This window comes from Nannospalax galili, unplaced genomic scaffold (assembly GCF_000622305.1).
Source record: "Nannospalax galili isolate Female #2095 unplaced genomic scaffold, S.galili_v1.0 scaffold781, whole genome shotgun sequence".
Taxonomy (NCBI): Eukaryota; Metazoa; Chordata; class Mammalia; order Rodentia; family Spalacidae; genus Nannospalax; species Nannospalax galili.
Window position 1 is genome coordinate 895,450 of NW_008346898.1, and position 20,405 is coordinate 915,854.

Here is a 20,405-nt window from a genome sequence, read left to right on the forward strand (position 1 = left end):
CTGCCTTGAAGTTCCTACCTTGGGCTCCCTGATGAACTGTAACCCAGGAGATATAAGCTGAATAAACCCTTTCCTCCCCAAGTTGGTAGTGGTTGGAATGTTTTGTCACAGCAATGGAGAAACAAACTAGAACAGAAATTGGTACCAAGAGTGGGGTACTACTGTGACAGACCTGACATTGGAAGATTGTGGAAGCATTTGGAACTTTGGGCTGGAAAAGCCATTGAGTGCTCAGAGTTTGTTGCTGTGGAGCTTGGAACAGTTATGTTGAAAGAGTTGTAGATGATGGAGGCCTGGATTGTGAACTTCAAAGGGCTGTTGGTGTGATATTTTGAATTGAGAATCTATGCATTCTAGTTGGCTGGGGCTGAAGAACCAGCTGTGATTAAGAAGAGACCAGAATCTGAAGTAAAACCTTTGCTTTACTGGGACAATTGATGTTGGTTAGCTGGGGCTAAAAAATCAGCTGTAAGTAACAAGAGACCAGCATCACCATGGTGAAATCTTCTGAGAAGTATTTCCTCAGGGTCCCCACACAGAAGCTGTGGTTGAGGGGGGGCCCAAGCCTCCATCTCTAGCTGGAAGCAGGACTTGGTAATGTGTAAGAGTCTCCTGCATGGTTCTGGTATTGACAGTGTGAAGGGGTCATAGAGAGCAGCTGGGGCTTGGCACTCTGAGAGGCCAGGAAAGGCCATAGGTGAAAGTGCAGCTTCAGTTGCAGTGAAGACTCCAGGATTGAAGGGGTCATGGAGAGAATCTGAGGCTTTGCACCTCAAGAGGCAAGAAGAGTCCATTGGTGAAGGTGTAGCCTCAGTTTCAGTGGAGGCCCCAGCTTTTTGGAGATGCCAGGACCGTGGGACAACCACCAAGGACAGCAGTAGGTATGGCCTGGATCTGCGAGACGAGCCATGTGTGCTGTGGATGGCAGAGTCAGAGAAGTAGAGTTACCATAACTCTTTGGAGCCCAGAAGATCATGAGTGAATCCCAGGTGTTCAGCCTTGAGCTACTTTGCTGGACTTTGGTTTTGCTTAGGTGTGCCCGATTCTTCCCTTTGAAATAAGGCAGTATTTGTTTTGGATTTTACAGAAGCCCACAGTTAAGAGACTTTTAAAAGAGGCTATGGACTTTTAAGTGTTTGGATTTTTAAGGACTGTGGGGCTTTTAAGGTTGTGCTGTCTTATGTTGTGATAATAATGTTAACATCATATCTAGGGGATAAGAATAGGAAAGGTTATGGTTTAATAGTGGTGTGTTTGTGTGTCAAGTTGACAAGGGGTCAATTGTGCTGGATAGCTTTAGTGTCAACTTGACACACCTGGGTTTAGGCTGAGCCTCAGTTGGGGAATTGCCTCTATAGGACTGGCCTGTGGCCATGTCTGTGGGGCATCTTCTTGATTGTTGAGTGACGTGGGAGGGCCCAGCCCACTGTGGGTGGTGCCATCCCTGGGCAGGCTGGCCTGTGTTGCATAAGAAAGCAAGCTGAGCAGGGGCCAGGGGAGCAAGCCAGTAAGCAGCGTTCCTCTGTGGCCCGTGCTCTAGCTCCTGCCTCCAGGTTCCTGCCCTGAGTTTCTACCTTGGGCTCCCTGATGAACTGTGACCCGAGAGATGGGTAAGCCGAATAAACCCTTTCCTCCCCATGTTGGTCTTGGTCAGAATGTTTTGTCACAGCAGTGGAGAAACAAACTAGGACAGACTTGATGAAGAACAGGTATGGTGGTGCAGAGAAGGGCCAATGGAGGTAAGAAAGTCAGAGAGCTGTGTAGCCAGAGTGACTTGCCTTGTAGACATTGATGTAGCTTCATGTGATGCAGGCGAGACTTGGGGCACAAAGAAAGCCTGTAGCCAGAGGTGACACTTTTGACACACATGGAAGAGTAGTTGAGGAGTTGGGGGATGACAGAGATGAGTAAGGATGCAGGGTGTTCCATTCAGACCCTCAGAGAAGGATTTTGCCTGGAGGCTGGAGGAGGAATGGTTTAGAGGTATCAGAATTTGATACCAACTGCCTCCTCCTGCAATTCCAAGCCTAATCTCAAGAGTTCATGACCATCTCCTCTTAGACGTCTGTTCCTGAGGTGGTTGTGTCAGCAGTTTTGTCAGAAACTGCATGTTTAGAAAGACTTGTCTCAGGCATATCTGTTCCAGCCTCCTTTGGGACCCTGAGTGTCCTCGAATTGTCCTTCTTTGCTAGCACATACCTCCCAGGGCTGGGCGGCCAAGGGAGCTATATTGGGAACCTGGGCAGGAGCCTTTGCAGGATGAGTAGTTTTCCCCAGGGAGGCCCAAGGGAAGCTGTGACCTCACAGGAGGGTGTGGGATTATTTCTCACAGCAGGTGGAGAGAGAACTCAGTGAAGATCTAGTCATTCCAGGAGCACAGTGGAGAGAGATGGAAGGGGGGTTTAGCAGGTGTAGCCAGAGCCCAGGGAAGAGATGGAGCGGCAGATTGTGAAGACAACCACAGCCCATTTCTGCTTCTACATCTTCTAACCCCTGCCATTCCCACTTGAGAGCTGAAGCGCATCTCCTTTTCCTTGAGCCCAAAGAAGGCTTTGCACCATATGACCTGTGAGGTACAGTGCAAGTGAGTTTTGAGAAATCTGAGACTTCCACTTTTCTCTCTTGCCTTCGGGACACTCACCCTTGGACCCAGCCATCATGCCAAGTAGGTGCCGGTCATGCAGAGAGGCATGCTCAGTTATTCAGTGTGCTGCTTTCTGCACCAGATGTGTGAGTGATTCTCCAGGTGATTCTGGATTCAGCCATGAAAGCGTCCAGTGGAGACCCTAGACTATGGAGCAGAGAGAAACCATGTGGCCCTGGCCCTGTTGAACAAAGACAAAAATTGAGTCCCTGAGGGTATTTAATGTCTGTGCATGTGAGTATGCCTGTGGTGTATGCACTCACATGTGCTGATGTGCTTACTTATGCACATTCATGTGGAGACAAGGAAATGATGTGGGGTGTCCTGCTCTATCACCCTGCACCTTATGCCCTTGAGACAGGGTCTTTCATTGAACCTGGAGCCAGGCCAGCAGCCAGCAAGCCCCAGCAACCCCCTTGTCTCTGTTCCCCATAGTGCTAGGGTTACAGGTGTATACAGCCACACATGGCTTTTTACATGCTGGGGATTTGAACTCTTTCCCACTGAGCCATCTCCCTGGTCACCGTTTATTTACTTACTTATTTTACATTTATTTGCTTGTGTGTGCGGGTGTGTATACCTGTGTGTGCATATGCACATGGAGGCCAGAAGCGGATGTTGAATGTCTTCTTTGTTGGTGTCTACCTCTGTTTGTTTGTTTGTTTGGTTTTGAGCCAGGGTCTCCATAGCTCCACCTGGCCTGGAACTCACAATGATCTGAGAGTGCTGGGATTAATGGTGTGTGCTAGCTATCATGTCCAGTTTCCACTTATTTTTTGAGGCAGGGTCTTTTACTGAACTTGGAGCTCACCGATTCAGCCATACTGGTGGCTAGCAAGCTCCAGGGATCTATCTCTGCCTGTGCCTGCACTGGGTTACAGAAGTGTGTCACCACCGCCAGCTTTTTACTTGAGTGCTGGAGGTTCAAATTCAGATCTTCAAACTGTGAAGTAAGCACTTCGCCAAGGAACTGCCTCCACCTGCTTTTGCTGACATTTTAGAGGCAAATGTATTAATCATAGAACTATAAAAGCATATGCATACTATTTTTTAGATGGATCTGGTTATTGCAATGTAATTTTGTGTGCTCTTGGTGTCCCACATGGATTTCTATGTCCCCTATAATGCTTATCAGGGGATAAAGGCCAAGAGAGAGATGCCCGTCTCCTGCAGGCACAAGCACGAGGTGGGAACCTTCTTCGACCACAGACTTCAGATCCTGAAGGTGCTCCAGCAGTTTTGTTGAAGGCTGCAAGCCCGCGGAACTGCGGCCTAGGGGAGCGGGGAGCGACCCACCGCAGCCCCAGCCAGCTGAAGGGCCATTTTCCTGTTTCTGTCCTCAATCACCAACTTCTGTTTTGGAAATTGTGGCTCAACAGTGAAGAGGAAGAAGGCAGACATTTGAACACATCAAAAAAGGGGTGTTGGGAATAAATAAACCTGTTTTCCTAATAGAGTCACAGGGCCTAGATTCAAGTACCAAAAGCCTGCTGTGTGTTCTTGCACGAGTGACCACCCTTTTCTGTGCCTTGGTTTCCTTCCCTGTATCAGGCAGGCTAGTGTGGGGCTCTCGGCCCAAGCATTACTGATGTTTACAACAGACTATTTTGAGAGGGAAGGGATGAGGCCATTCTGGGCTCCGCACAAGATTTAGAAGCATCTTTGGTGTTCTCAAGTAGACCCAGATGCAACAGCTTCAAGCAAAAATGCCCCCAGACATTGGTAAATGATCCCTGGGGTACAAATTTCCCTGCTCATTTGAGAACCACTGGGTTGACAGTGTCTCCCTTTTCATAATTTTATGAAACTACTGCTTCTCCTTCTTTCAGTCTTCCTTCCACACACACCCCCTCTCCACCTCTGAGCTTAATTTTTCTACAATGAGCAGCAGATGGGATGAGGTAAGGCCAGGCCTGCTGGTCATATGTTCAGTGGTGTTGGTCCTTGTTTGATAAAGGCATGAGCTCAAACCTGTTCCTCACTTGGGAAGAGGGTGACATAGGCCCATCAGGAATAGAGATATGGCCAGGTGTCAGTTTGGTGCCGAAGGAGGGGTGCAGGACCCATACAAGTTGACACTGTCACAAAGGTCTCACTTTTCAGTGGGTGTTCTCCAAGAAATTTGGGAATAGAGAGACGGAAGATGGAGATACCAAAGGTGTCCACCAGGGGCTAAAACTGGCCTGCTCTCGCTCTGGCTTCGCCTACCACTAGACTATGTTCCCCCTTGCTCTTGGGTGTGGCCTCATGGTTGAATTCTGGCCAATGGCCCATGGACAGAAGGTGGAAGTCACAACTTCCTGATCCCTTAAAACCCTACAAGATCATCTACTCTTAGCCCCTATCTGCCCCAGAGGAACTTCCACAGCATGGGCCTCTGAGTTTCTACATGACTTTGGTGCAGGGACTGCCTCTTTTCACTGAGTGGGCCTCATATGAGAAATGCACTGCTGTCTTTGGTCTTTATGTTGGGGGTTGTTGACCGGGTAGCTAGTCTACTCTAAGTAACACAGTGTAAGGCTAGAATGGGGGTCACTGAGCCAGAGTTGGGCTCTGAGGGTGAGGATTTGCTTTTTCTTTCTTTCTTTTTTAAAAAATATTTATTATTTTTATTTTATGTGCATGAGTGTATTGCCTACATGTATGTGAGTGTACCCGTGTCATGCAATGCCACGGAGGTCAGAAGAGGGCTTCGGATTTCCCTGGAACTGGAGTTAAGGACAGTTCATAGCTACCATGTAGGTGCTGGGAACTGAACCCGGGTCCTCTGCAAGAGCAGTCAGTGCTCTTAACCGTTGAACCATCTCTCCAGCCCTGAACTGTCTCTCCAGCCCTGACTTCTTTTTTTAACGACTATATATGTTCACCTGTTTTGTGTGTGTGCATGTGTGTAGACACTAGAGGACAATCTCAGGTGTCATCCTCAGAAACACTGTCTGCTTCCTTTTAAGACAGGATCTCTCATTGGCTTTGGAGCTCACCTGGTTGGCCAGGGAGGGTCCCAGAGATCCTCCTGTCTCTGCCTCACCAGTGCTGGGATTCAAAGCACCCTCTACCACATGCCTGGGATTTAAAAAAAATTACTATTTTTATTTTATGTGTGTAAGTGTATTGCCTGCAGGTATGTAAGTGCACCAATATTGTGCGATGCCCACAGAGGTCAGAAGAAGGCATCAGATCCCCCGGAACTGGAGTTACAGATGGTTGTTAGCCACCATGTGAGTTCTGGGAATTGAACCCGGGTCCTCTGCAAGAGCATTCAGTGCTCTTAACCGCTGAGCCATCTCTCCAGTCCCCCATGCCTGGGATTTTTACATGGGTGCTGGGGATTGAACTCAGGCCCTTGTGCTTGCAAGGCAAGTGCTCTCTCTACCTTGCTCGCAGTCCAGGTGATCTATAACATTGATTCTGTGTCAGTTCTAAGAGACTGCAACTTACAGAGGCAGAGATTTTTAGCCGAACTAAACATGTGACCACACGAGATGGCAGCAAGTTCCTAAATGCAGCCTGGCACGGGAGTCTACCCAGGATAGCAGGACAGCTGCTGAGCCTGGGTGTCCTCGGGGCTAAGAATAAACAGTAGACAAGGCTGTTTTGGCAGAAGGTGCTAACTCCAGGCAGTACTGGCTCTAGGCTGGTAGCATGGTTGGTCCACAGCATGGTCACTAGTGAGACCTGACAAAGGCCAGAATCCCCTGGGCTGTGGGACCTAGTGGCTCGGCATACCTGGGAGCATGCTTCTCCTAGGTGTTCTTCTAAGGCAGGAAGAGAGCTGAGAAGATAAGGCAGGAAGCTCAGCCAGGCCAGAAGAGGGCAGCAGGGCCTCAGTCTCCCTTGTTGGTACTCTTTCCTTGCACCAGGGTGCAAGAGGCCTTCGTGTGAACCAAGGTCTCTTAAAGGAGACACAGGAGTTTGATGTCTCGTGGCTTCAGGGGGACCAGCAAAGCCCATTGCTCTTGGGGGAGAGTTCCAGTCATAGTCCTGTAAGACGGATGGGGGCATGGGATGGGAAGGCCCCTTGGCTACAGGGTGGGCAGAACTAAGGGAGGTCACCTGTGATTCCTTCTCTGGCCTCTGACATCTAGTCAGGGCCACCCCAAGGGAGAAGCTGGTGATTCACAGCAGTTGCTGCTGGAGCCTGTGCGGTCTACCAAGTAGAGTTTGGGTGTCCGGGTCACTCTAGTGGCTCTATCCATCTTATCCTGTTCTCCCCTGTGCCGGGAGCGGTGACAGCTGGCTGCCCTACCTGGATTTGTCCTGTATCAGCAAAGGGAAGACCACTGGCCTCTTGTCTAAGTCCCTTCTCTGGTCTGACTTTGGTGGCCATGAAGCTCACATTGTGGTACTGGGATTCCTCTCTCGGGTTCCACATCAATTCAGAATTTGGAGGGGACAGAGGCTGGTTGCCCAGTAGGTAACATGGGGCGTCAATGGCTGTGGTGGCTCAGTTTGGCTAGGTCACATTGGTGGGTTCTGAGGATAGGCCTGGCTTGTTCAGTTGCCTAGACGCTCATATCTATCCCAGGGTGGCCTGTCCATCTTCTAGCTTTCCAAGGAAAAGCATCTCAGTGGGACCCTCAGAAGTCTAAGCCTAGCTTTGTCCTAAGGATATGGCCAGTGACCCAGATTCAAGCCAGAGAAACCCTTCTTGGGCAGTGAGTGTCAGCATCTTTCTCTTGGACAGTCCCCATACCTGAGCAACTCAGGGGAGCTCTTCCCGCACCTCCCCACATCAAAAAGAGAACATTTTAAAAATGTTTTTATTTAATTAAAAAAAAAAAAAAGACAGAACAACCCCAAACCATTGGTGGGTACAGAATCACAGGTGCTTAACTGGTGAAACACACAGGGGCGGGACAGGAGAAGGGCAGGAGGGTGGGCTTGGGCCACACGTCCCCTCAGAAGGGAGCCAGCTCTGAGACTGGTAGCAGTAAGGAGCCAGCTTGTTCCCTCTGCCCCCAGTGGAGCGCAAGCCGGAGACCAGGGTCCCCAGAGCGGAGCCAGCCGGCAGTGGGAGGAAGGCTGTGGAGGCTGGAGCAGCTGAGACGGTTTTGCATCCTGCGTTCTGTCCCTATGTCGCTTTCCCTTCTTTCTAACTCTTTCTTTGTCCCTGGACAGGGCCCTGCTCACTCTGCCTGGGACTGGGCAGGAGGTAGGATTCACTGGAACACAGCGTTCTTTGTGGAATCACAGAAACTTCTGGGATTACTACTGGGGAGGTGGCTTATGTGGGAGTTGACAACAAGGCTGTGCTGTTTTCAGAAGAGACAGGAGACAAGTCCTGGGCCTCGCTGGGTGCTGGGGCTTCCTTCAGCCTTGTTGATGTTGAAATGGGGGTGGAGATGGAGGGGAGGTGAAGGTGGCATGTGAGGGGAGGTGGGCAGGGAGGAGGCCTGAAGCAGGGACAGGCCACACGTCCTGACACTGGTGCTCACTGCAAGGCATGCTTAGACACATACTGAGGAGCCAACCTGGCTGGGAGGGGTGGGTTTCAAGCAAGCACAAGTAGTCCTGGCATACCCGCATCTCAGCTCACCAGCGCATGAGGCGGTCGGCTGGAGCTATGACATGGGATGTCTTCCTCTTGGGGAGGGCAGTGACGGGCAGGCAGGGAAAGGCAAAAGTCATCCCCAGACCAAATAGTTCTGGGTCTGAACTCTGAGTCCACCCAGGGGTTCCACGAGCAGGTGACTGAGGTAAGAATTTGTTTGTCATTCTAAGTGGGACAGCTACCAGGATCACAGATGACTGTTCAAGATTGGATTCAGAAGTCTCAAAAAGTAAGAAAGAATTTATCCTTAGAAAGCATATGTGTTATAGAAAAGGGGAAACTCTACGTTTCCGGACAGTTTTTCCAAATCTGAATGTACTTGTTTTCTGCCTGCCTCAAGAGGGGAAAGGGGAACGGCTGGCAAAACTGTAAAACACAGAAATCATTTCCTTAGTTTTAAACAAAGTTACTGAGGTTTCCCTCTCTTGAGAAAGAAAAGTCCAGCTTGGCCCCTCGAGTCAAACTTACAGTGCATCCTTTCTGGTGCCAGCAGAATAAATTACAATAATAGGAGCTGGGGAAGGCGAAACTGCTATTTTGAAGATGAAGAAATCAGTATAACTTGCTCTCCTGGCGTTGGTTTTTCAGAACGTCACAATCCATAACCAGGTGGAAACAGATACTCGTTCTCTTCCTGTTGGTCCCTGCCCACCCTCAGGCTTCTTTTTCTTGCATTTAAGCTTATGCATCTGCTTTTGCTCCATCTTCCAGAAGGGCCCTGTGCTGCTCAGGGGGCAGAGTTGTCCCTCAGGCTAGTGGGGAGGGACACAGCAAGAGGCCACTTGTCTACCTTTCCTCTGACCCATGGAATCCTCCGGACCTTCAAGTTCAGTCAGTGTGTTCTGCCCGTTCTCAGCATGGCAGAAACTTCCAGAAGCAGAAAGGAAAGCCAGCCAAGCCTCTGCCTTTACCCTGGACTCTCCTCCACAGGCTTTGGTCTCCTGAGGTGGAGAGAAGCCGGCCCCAGGACAGTGTGAGGCTGAAGCACCAATTGACCATAGAACTTTCTCTTCAGGATAGATGATGTGTTCAACCACAGGCCCCACCAGGGTGCCAGACAGACACTAAGAGGGGGAGACACAGGGGAAGGGGATGAGCTTCGGCTCAATTCAGGCTCCAGGACACAGGAACTTCTGGATGGAAAGCAGCCGAAGAGAGCCCAGAAGTTCCTAGTATCTAGAAGAAGCCTTCCAGTGGCCCAGTGCCCAGGCAGGGGAGAGGCTCTGAATTCGTCTTCTGGTAAGACTGGTTTCCAAGAAGCAGGCCAGGTGAACTAATGCAGTCTTCTAGAAACTTTTCAGGCTTCCTGGGAAATTTCAGAGACCTGGAGGGCAGCAAAACACTTTTTTTAGGATCCAGTCAGCCTTCAGCTTCTACCCTAGCCCTGATTCTGGGCTCCTGGCTTCTAAGCCAGCCCACAGCATCTTCTGGAGACCAGGGAGGGTTGCGCTTGACTCCATTTCATTGTTCGTTGTCTTAAGGGTCACCCTGTTGCATGTCACACAAATAGCCACTCTGGGGGAGGCTGGTGCCGAGAGGGGTGGGCAGGTCACACAGGGGTCGTCCGCCGGTTCAGCATGCTGACGTGGAAGCCCTCCTTCAGGTCCTGCTGGAAGAAATCATGTACCTGCAGGAAGCCGGCATCCTGGTCAGGACTATAGCTGGCAGCTGTGGTCACCTTGAGGGGCTCCCTGGACAGAGTGTACATGGACAGCTCGCCCATGGGGATGGCCCCAGTGATCTTCAGGCCCACAGGAGATGCGTCCCTGGATGGCGAGGCCTCGGTGGATCTGGAGCTGGACCTGGAACGCCGTCGCCGGTACCTGTAGCTTGGCATCCTGGCGTAAGGAGAAGAGGAAGAGGCCTTAAGGAATTCCCGTTTGGTCTTAAACCTCAACTCTTTATTTTTCTCAATGTAAATGTTTACAGCCAGGACGCCCACGGTCTCCGCCACAATGAACGACAGGGCTCCAAAGTAAAAAGACCAGCCATAGTTGTAATGGTTCTTTTTGTCTTCATCGCGCTTGTCACTGGGGTCGCCTGTGTTACTAGAAATGTAGACGATGATGCCTATGATGTTACTGAGGCCTGAAAGAAAGTGGGGCAGGGTTGGGAGGGAGAGAAGCAGAGCTTAGACTCACAGCAGGAATGACATGGCATGGAACAGGTGGGCAGAGGAGGGGATGGTGGCCAGGCCCTCCTCGATGAATGTTTCTTTATTCGAGACAGAATCGAATGTAGCCCATGCTGGCCTTGAACTTGATATGTAAGTGAGGATGACTTTGACCTTAATCCTTCTGCCTCCATCTCCCCAGTGCTGGGATTACAGGCATGCACTACTACACCTGGTTTGGTAATAAATCTTCCCTCTCTCCCTTCCTCCCTCCCTCCCTCTCTCTCTTTCTTTTCCATAGGGTCTCATATAAACTCTGTTGCCCCAGAACTCTCTCTGTAGCTGAGGCTGACTATGAACTCCTGATCTTGCTTTCACCTCCCAAGCGCTAGGATTAGCACTGTGCACCACTACACCCAGCTTGTCGGCTAATGCTTCTTCTAAGTACAGTTATCCTTTGGCATTTGTGAGAGACTACTGGGTTCTACAATCCCCCAAAGAGCCCAACATCTGCAATGACCACACCCTTTATGTAAAACAGTGCAATTCTCTTGTGCTTTAATTTGTCTCTAGATAAGTTTTCAGAGTCAACACGACTGAATGCTAAGTAAATAGCTGTTATCTGTTACTTCTGTTCCAGACCCTCCTGTCTTTACCTGGCCAACTCTCCTTGGGTCTTGGCTTCCCACAAATCCTGTAGATTCTTTTCTGACCAGCCAGCACCCCACCCTGTTATATAGGCTTGGAAAACACCCAGCATCCCACCACTTTAGTTGCACTTTGTACATCTTGCTTTCTGAGATGAGGTAAAATTCACACAATATAAAATTAACCTTTCTGAAGGTCACAATTCAGTGGCCATTAGTGCATTTACAATGTGCGCAATCCCATCTGTGTCACCCTCAAAGGAAACCTCATTAAGCAGTTGCTCCCCATCTCCTGCCCTACCTCTATATACCTGGCCTTTTAGAGTTATTTATTTATTTTATTATTTTTATTTTATGCATATGTATGTATTGCCTGCATGTAGGTAAGTGCACCCGTGTCATGCAATGCCTGTGGGGGACAGAAGAGGCCATCGGATCCCCTGGAACTGGAGTTACAGACAGTTATTAGCTGCCATGTGGGTGCTGGGATTCAAACCAGGTCTTCTGCAAGAACAGCCAGTGTTCTTAACCGCTGAGCCATCTCTCCAGCCCCGATATACCTGGCCTTTTAAAGTGAACTGATTTCAGTCTGCCCTCCCCCAGGATGCACAGGAGTAAAGGTCATGTGCCCAGGTGTTTCACTCTGGCCCAGCTCCTGTACCTGCACTAGTCCCAGTGGGGCACCCCACTTACCTGCAGCCACGAAGAGAATGCCAGCACTGAGGACAATATTGTTCTTACGGCTATAGATCCTCCCAGCGCCAATGCACAGCCCTCCGAGCAGGAGCAGAATGGTGCTGAGGATGGGAAAGACACTGGAGGCTCGAACGATGCCTGGGCCGGGGTGGGGACAAGGCAGAGAGGACAAGTGAGACCAGCCATCCTCTAGCCATGGGCATCTCTCTCTCAGGAGTCCTGCTGCTGGACCCCCAGGGAAGCAAGGGCTCTGGGTTGGCTGTTTACCCTCCCAGAAGCCAAGTGACCTACAGTAACATGTGCCTGCAGGTTACCTGGGTATGGGTCACACTTCTGTCAGCCTGGAGGTATCAGAGTTCCTTGAGGCACTGAGGCCACAATAACAACCACTCAGTCTTAGATGGTATAATATTCATGAGACAGCTCACAGCCCACAAGGCCTTTTCTTGGATGGTCCCACAGGAGCGCCAGAAGCTTGGAGAGTAGTGTTCTCAAGAGCCAGTACTGATTGGTGGTTGGAGGTATGGGTTCTGGCACATTAAGTAAGACTTGGTGTGAGCCCTGCTCTGTGGCATGCAGACTGAATGCCCCTGGCCAAGTCACTTTACTTCCTGAAAACTCAGTTGCCCTACTTGTGAAACGTGGCTTATAACTCTGTCTTCCTCATCTGTAGGGGGTACATTCTAAGCCTGCAGAAGATACCTGGAAGTAGATAGTACCAAATCCTATACAGACCCTGTGCTTTCCTATATGTAGATACCCATGATAAAGTCAGATTTTTCTTTTTTTTATTTATGATTATTGTGTATGTAAGGGGTATATGCATGTGCCATGGTGTGTGTATGGAGGTCAGAGGACAACTTTGTAATCAGTTTTCTCCTTCCATCTTTATGTGGGTTCTGGAGATTGAACTCAGGTTGCCAGGCTTTACACAGAAAGCCTTGACTCATCATGCTGGTCTGCCATGATAAAATTTAATTGAAAAAAAAAATCAGGTGTAGTAAGTGATTGATAAAGGCTAATAATAAAATAGAATCATTAAAACAATATCCTGTAATAAAAGTTACTTAAAACTTAGGAGTTTGTTTCTGGAACTTTCCATTTCATAATTTTGAACTGCAGTTGGCTAAAACCTCATAAAATAAAACCACAGATAGAGGGGAACCACTGCAGGGCCAACACCTTGTGGTTGGCTTTGTCCTTATAAGATGTTTAGCATGAGGCTGCTTGCTGCAGTACGTACTTCTGAGTGACTGCCCAGCAAATCACCACTGTGCCTGGTGACAGACGAGAATGTGCAAGCTCACGGCGTGTGTGAGGTCACGGAAGAGGCAGCAGGGCACAGTGAGATGATGTCCACTATGCTGGCCAGTGCACAGCGTACATCTATACACTTGCTCTGCCAAGGGAGGGAGCTGAGGCATGGAACTTCAGCGACCACTTGAGTATATTCTTTTATAACCTGTTTTGGAAAATTGTCTTTATACATGTACTTAGGGACCTTAATATGAGACTGTCCTGAATGAACCAGGCTGCTAAGGCAAGTGACAAGCATCCTTCTAAGTGGCAGAAGGGTTGATATGTTCAAAGAATTCTGATGCTCCTAGATAGCGAAAGCAGGTTGTCCCTCCAAAGCCTGCAGCAGGGCAGAGTCCTGCTAATGTGTCCCTTTTGGACTTCTGATTGCCAAACCAGGAAGTCACTTTCTGTTGCTTTCAGCTGCATGGTTCATGATGGTTTCTTACAGCCCCCCAAAGCACAAAGCACATGGTGGGCTTTGGGTGCCCTCCCTAACATCTGGGTGGGAGAGAAGGTAGTCAGAGGAAGAAAATGACATGGGAGAAGTTCAGAGCTGGGCCTTCTCCATGTGGCCTGGGGTCTCCCAGTCCTGTAGAAATCTGATTATGTGGGCTTTGGTGGTGCCAGCAGGGGACAGTGAGTCAGGAAGTGCAGGCAGATGCCCCTCCTGAGCCAGCTGATTGGCTTAGGGCCTCGCAGCCTCTGAAGGCAGTGTTTGTCTCCTTTCTGTACACCCACAGTGTGAGGCTCAGCCTCACAGAGAAGGGATTGTCTGGGACATTAAATGAAGCTCTTCTCCCCAGCACCTCCTCCCCCGACTCCTCTTTGCTGTCTTATAGTTGTGGGCCCTTCGAGAAGGCTTCCTTTGTGCTTAGAAAATGTGCCTCTGAGCTGAGCTGGCCAGACTCTGGCCAGGATCTTCCCTGTCTTAGACGGGTCGGGTGATCCTGACAGAATGGATCCTGAATGGCTCAGGGCCATTCACCCTGCCCAGGTAAGTTCTATAAGCGTCTGTTCCTTATCCCGTGGACACAGATGCTTGAGTTCCTCACTGAACATGTGTCTGAGGGAGCAGTGGATGGAGTCAGGCATGCCCTCATGGCCACATCAAGCCACAGGGATGATATATGTCTGTCTAGAGGATGGATGTCATCTTGTAACTTACCCTTCAGCTCACTGTGAACTCACATAAGTCCTCACACCAGCTTTGGGGCTTGGCACACAAATGGGCCATCTAACTGGAAATGATAAACCTACGAGGGGGCGTCAGAACCGGGACAAGAAGGGGAGGGATGCTTGGGGGCCAGGTAGGGCCTGCAGAAGATACTTGTAGGCAGAGGCTAAAGTGGCAACTTCCTCAAATCGTGGGCTGTGGATGTGTGCCCTCAGTGGTATTACAAGAGTTCAGAGCCCACAGTTGTAACTTGAAACTCAGATCCAGTTCCTCTGGGAAGCTTAGGAACACACGGCCCAGGACTGATCTACTACTTTCTGAATTGTCCAAGATAGGGTGTAAGCTACCCAGTCTTGGGCCAGTTGGGCTCTAGCCCCATAGACCTCCCCATGCCATGGAACCTTCTATGACCTCCAAGCCCTGTTTTCTGGCAGCCTATCAGCATCAGGAGGGCAAAACTGTTTTCCTTGCTGTTCTATCCCACGTGCCTATTATGGTATCTGACACATAGCAGGCTCACAGTAAGTTTCTGTTAAATGAATGTATAAATAAATGAAATCACACGAGCCTCCCTGCCCCCCACCCCAGACCATGCTTTTGGACTTTTCCAGTTTTGGAGATAACAGTCTAGACAGAGATCAGAAGGTTGAATGCTAGGAATCAGGGAAGCCTGGAAATACAGATCAATTGGCCATGGCGACTGTGACCTTAGCTGGTCTCAGAAAGTTGTGTACCCAGCTGGCTCCAGGCTGACCTGCATTCTAGAGGAATAGGGTGATCAGTTTTCAGGCCAGTGTCCTTGTCTCTGCAGTCACTGATTGGGTACATACCACCCTTTTGGGAAGTCCCCTCTGCCTCCCACTGGCAAACCCACCATCAGCCAGAGTCTGCAGGCTTGAGAGTCATCTGTCATTCTCTCATTGGGCACCTCTGAGTGTATGATAAACCATGAAGTCTCCATGAGGGCCTTGTACATTTGAGAATATGTCCCTTGCCAGGAGGGGCTACTGTCACACCATCACCACTACTATGCAGCCCAGTTCAGGTGGGGTCTGAGGACTGCAGCAGCTGCTGGTCACATGTGCTGTGTATCCCTCCAGACCCTCACTCTGTCCTTGACCATCCTGCCTTGGGTCCCAGGAGGCTGGCTGTGTAGACCAAACCACCAGATTCCCAACGCTGGCTTTCGGAGGCCAGTGGCACTGATGGAGTAACCCCCCTCAGCTTCTTTCTGCCAGGCAGCAGGATGAAGAGGCTGTATTCTTTCCTGAGTCCATATATCCTGCCAGTTAGCCCTGTCCATCCAGCTCCTCTCCACAGGCCCCACAACAGCAGAACCTGAAGGACATCACTCATATTGTAATTTTTACAAATGATATTCCTTGATTTGTGCAGTGTGCACCCTTCATGGTGTGCTATGGCCACCCTAAGGGAATCTCATTTGCCTGGTCCAGTGTGGGCCCCTAGTAAGCAGAATCAGAAGACAGGAAGGATGAGGAGGAGAAGATGAGGGAGGTGGGATGGGGGCAGGGCTCCGGCCATATTATTTCAGGTTCTGGGCCTGGCTGGAGCAGCCTGACATGGCCTCAGCTCCATGGGAACTGCATGCTGTTCTATTTCTCCAGATGACTCAGAATCCAAATCCTTTCTTGCAGACAAAAAAAAAAAAAAAAAAAGACCCATAATCAGGTGCACAGTGAGTTGTGCTCCCTGTAAGGACAATGGTATCGATTCTCCATAAGTGAGGCTGGGCCAGAGCACCAGGGGTGCTGCCGGGGACTGTTCTTTGTGTCTTTTGGCTGACAGGGAAAGGGAGAGTAATGTGGAAATGCTAGTTTCCATTTCCAATCCTCTCTGGCTGTAACTCCCTCTGTTCTAGAGGGGAAGGTATTCAGAGGCACTGGGATGAACTTTGGATGGACTTCAGGAACCAGGGTACTTAATCCTTTTGGGTTCAGCAGTGCCGTGGGCAGCGATCTGGGGGCCTCACTCAGTCACGGGATCAGATGGAGGCAGGGCTCAGGGACAGCGTCCATAGGCAGAGGTGGGTGGCTGTAAGAGCTGGTGCAGAAGGGACAAATTCCATCTGTCAGAGGCTGCCCTGCCACCTCCCTCACCAACTATGAGCTGTATGACAGCCCACAAAGCTATCTTCAAGGGTGACTTAATCTGACTTTTGAAGAACAGAATGCTGGGAAATGTGCACAGAAGGGCTGGGCAGGTGGAGATCTAGCTAGGCAGTGTGTTTGGGAAGCCCATCCCTTGGGGGAGGCGTGGCCTGGGCTGAGTCCATGCCTTATTTACATAGTTTCTTAATTTTTTTTTTTTTTGTCTTTTTGAAGCAGGGTCTCCCTGTAGCCCCAGCTGTCCTGGAACTCACTATGTAGACCAAGCTGGTCGCAGTGTGGGTGCAGGCTTTTTAAAAAAATATTTTATTTTTATTTTACGTGTATGAGTGCGTTGCCTGCATCTATGTGAGTGCATCTGTGTCATGCAGTGCCGTGGAGGTCAGAAGAAGGCTTCGGATTCCTTTGGAACTGGAGTTAAGGATGGTTCGTAGCTGCCATGTGGGTGCTGGGAATTGAACCCGGTTCTCTGCAAGAGCAGTCGGTGCTCTTAACCGCTGAGCCCTCTCTCCAGCCTCAGCTCTTTTTTTAAGCTTCTCAAACTGTTTTTGTGTTTATTGGTCTTTTTGAGACAGGGTCTCCCTGCAGCTCAGGGTGGCCTGGAACTCTGTGTAGACCAGACTGACCTCAATCTCACAGAGATCTGCTCCCAAGTGCTGGGACTACAGGTGTGTGCCACCACGCCTGGCACATAGCTTCTTAATTTTTAAAAAAAATTTATTTTTATTTTATGAGTATACATGTTTTGCCAGCATGTAAGTATACCACATGTGTGCAATGCCTGCAGAGGCCAGAGAGGGCGTCAGATCCCATGGGAACTGAACTAGGGTCCTCTATGAGGGCAGCCAGTGCTCTTAACTACTGAGCCATCTCTCCAGCACCTTATTTAACTTCTTAAAGAGAGGGTCTCCTACAACCTAGGCTGGCACTGACTCACTACCTAGCAGAGGATAACCCCGACTTCCTGATCCTCCTGCCTCTATCTTTTGAGTGCTAGTATTACTGGCATGAACTACCACATTGGGGTCAGATAACTCATATCTTTTATTGAGAAAGGGTCTCAAGTAAACCCAGCCTGGCCTCAAACTCACTATGTAGCAGAAGATGACCTTGAACTCTCAATCCTCCTGCTTCTACCTCCCAAGTGCTGGGATTACAGGAATGCACCATCATGCTGGGTTTATGCGGCACTAGGGATCAAACCCAGAACACTGTTTGTGTTAGGCAAGCACACTACCAATAGAGTCAAATCCCCAGCAGGAATCTGTCTTAAATTTCCCTTGCCCCAGCCAGTCAGTTTGCCCAATGCTGGCCACACCCACCAGCAGCCCCCTCTGCTTAGGCTTCAGTGTCTGTGGGTCTGGGTCTATCGGCCAAACAACTTCACCTATACTCAGATACCTAGTGTGTAAGGGTAGCGCTGCATCAAACCCCATCCTCTGTTAGAACTTCTGAATGGAAGGTGTGTCCACAGCCCCCAGAGCAAGGCAGTCTGACCAGGCCCACAGGGCTCACGCTCCAACTCCTCCCTCCCATTTCCCTCCCCATGTAAAGTGGCTGTGGTGCTTGATACTCACGGAGGAGGTACTCCGAACTGTCATGGTCATAATCATTGTCTTCTGGGAAGTGGTTGATCCGGAAGCAATGGCCTTTATAGATACCTGAAGGAAACAGGAGGAAACACAGGCTGAGTGTCCTGTGGGTTCATGTGTCTGTCCACTTTAGAACACAGCGATGACTTGGGAAGCTTTGGGAAGGGTGTGGGGATGGAGAGAAGACAGGCTGGCTCTTGAGTCCCCACTGTTCTGGCTGGTGGGGACACCCCCTTCCCCCCACACACGAAGGGAACACCTGCACATGGAGGTGAGCCTCAACCTTAACCATATTGTTTATGGTCCAAGTCGTGACACCTTTGAGAGTGAACTGCTTTCCATGCATCGCCACTGGGACAAAAGGCACCAAGCAGCTGGTGGGATCCCGGAACCTAAGGGAATCTAGAGTTGTAGCTTGAGAAACAACTTGTTCTTAAGGAATGGGCAGGGGGCCTTCCGTATGTATCAAGACTTGCAAAGGCAAGGGTGGGTGGTGGCTGGTCTGTCTATGTCACCACCCCCCCTTTTTAAAACACACACATAGAATTCCTTTGGAATCACACCACTGAATACTGAAATGGGCTCAGATTCCAACCCGCTCAATCTGACTGAAGGTAGAGAACACCGAGCAAGATAAAGTTCCAGAAGGACTGAGACCATCTCCTGCCTAGCTTTCTCCTCTCCACCTGGAGAAGTGGCCTTCCTAGGATGTACGAAATCAGGACCCCTGGTATGTTTAGTAACTGTAAGAGGACAGGGCAGTCCTCTCTTTCAGAATCTTCTATCCAGTTTCTCCCAGTTTCCTGCTACCCTGCAGCCTGGGAATGCCCACCATGAAACGCACCAGCAGAGAGGGAGTGTCTCAGGGGGTCATGTCACTTCCTGTCTGTGTCTGACAATCCTTTATGCCCCACCAGCTTCCTGACTCTTGTAGCTAATAGGCAGAATTACTTGTACACCCCGCATGGCCCAAGCTGGTCTTTTTCCAGCTGAGGCCAATGTTTTTCTGCAGCTGATGCCAAGTGTCCTGCTGGCCTCCAGCAGCCCAGCCTGACCTTGCAGTGGGTGGGAGCAGTATTGGAGGCAGTTGTGTGCCAGAGGGCTCCCCCTCTGTTCAACCAAGAAGGCTCCCTGCTGAGCTGGGGGTGTACTGCTTTCCTACCTGGCCACCAATGAGTTGCTCATAAGCTGCCCCTTCACCAGCACCTTCAGCGGATACTCAAAGAGCTGGGTACTCAGCAACAGCCCTGTTTCCCCAGGCCCCAGGTCAGAGGTGTGGGAAACCTAGGCTCTCAGAGGCAGTATCAGCACCCTGGGTAGGGTGCATTTCCACAGTGTTCTTTATGCAGGACTCAGTGGGAACACGGTTAACCCCACATTTCCTCACCTGTGCATTGACAATAACCTCAGCTCTCATCTCCTAAGGCCCTTAGAACTATGTGAGACGATACTGGTAAGGCATTGGGGTGATCCTCAACCTGAGGGTGAACCTCAGGGAGGTTTGCTGTTGTTGGACCCAGGGTCACCCATCCTGTACTCCGTGTTCGAGTGGCTGAGTCAGTGAACAACTGCAGGTGTTGGTGAGCGAGACGGACGAGAACCAGAACAGGCTGGTCCAGGACAGCGGGGGTAGGTGGGCTCACAGAGGTTGGGGTGCAACAGCTACAGCCCCCCCCCAAGACTTGCCACCTCAGATTCGAAAAGTTCTCACAGACCCAGAACAATCCCTTTCTGCAAAGTGGGAGAGGCAGACAAGCTCTTTGCCATGCCCCACTCCAACTTTATTTTTTTGCCACTTCATGGATCTAAAGAAAATCATCAAGTCACACCTGCTTGTTGGAACAAGTCAAGAATAAGAGGCTGGAAAAGAAGCAAATAATCTGTCTCTTCAGAGCTGCTCTCTTGCAGCCCTAAGCTGACTTGTTAGGTTTGCTGTCTTTTTTTCCCATATACTTCTTTGTGGGTATATCCATTTACATGCATATACAAAGGGTTCTTCATTTTTAGGGGTGCTTGGAGTTGGATCCAAGTGTTTGTTCATACTAAGCACACATTCTACCACTGAGCCCCCAGTCTTTCTCTTTCTTTCTTTCTTTCTTTCTTTCTTTCTTTCTTTCTTTCTTTCTTTCTTTCTTTCTTCCTTTCATCTTTTTGAGACAGGGTCTTCCTGTAGCCCCAACTGGCCTGGAACTTGCTATGTAGACAAGGCTAGCCTTAAACTCACAGAAGTAGGCCTGCTTCTGCCTCCCAAGTGCTGGGATTAAAAGCATGTGCCACCCCCCCATGGCCTTGATATTTATTATTGTGAATTTCATACAATATATTTTGATCATATTTAGATCCCCTTACATATCTGCACCCTTCCTTTCTAGCCCCCCCACCAAATTTCTCTATGTAGTTATTATCTGGTTGATCCATCTATTGGTGACAGTGGGGTACTGAAGTCATCCACTATCACGGTGTGGGGTCAATGTGTGATTTTAAATCTAATAATGTGTCTTTCATGAAAATAGGTGCTCCTGTGTGGTGTATATGTTTAAGATTGTAATATCCTTCTGGCGTA

General features: G+C 49.7%; 1 protein-coding gene across 1 annotated transcript in view; it reads right to left on the minus strand.

The window, feature by feature from the left end:
• Positions 1-7,434: 7,434 nt before the first annotated feature.
• The window catches only part of Cacng4 (calcium voltage-gated channel auxiliary subunit gamma 4), a 74,094-nt gene continuing 61,123 nt past the window's right edge, over positions 7,435-20,405 (minus strand). The window contains exons 2-4 of the mRNA XM_008843198.3: positions 17,828-17,911; positions 11,649-11,789; positions 7,435-10,283 (exon numbers count right to left, since the gene is read on the minus strand). Coding sequence (XP_008841420.1) covers positions 9,745-10,283; positions 11,649-11,789; positions 17,828-17,911 — 764 coding nt within the window. The 3' untranslated portion in view covers positions 7,435-9,744. The remainder of the gene's footprint in view (positions 10,284-11,648; positions 11,790-17,827; positions 17,912-20,405) is intronic.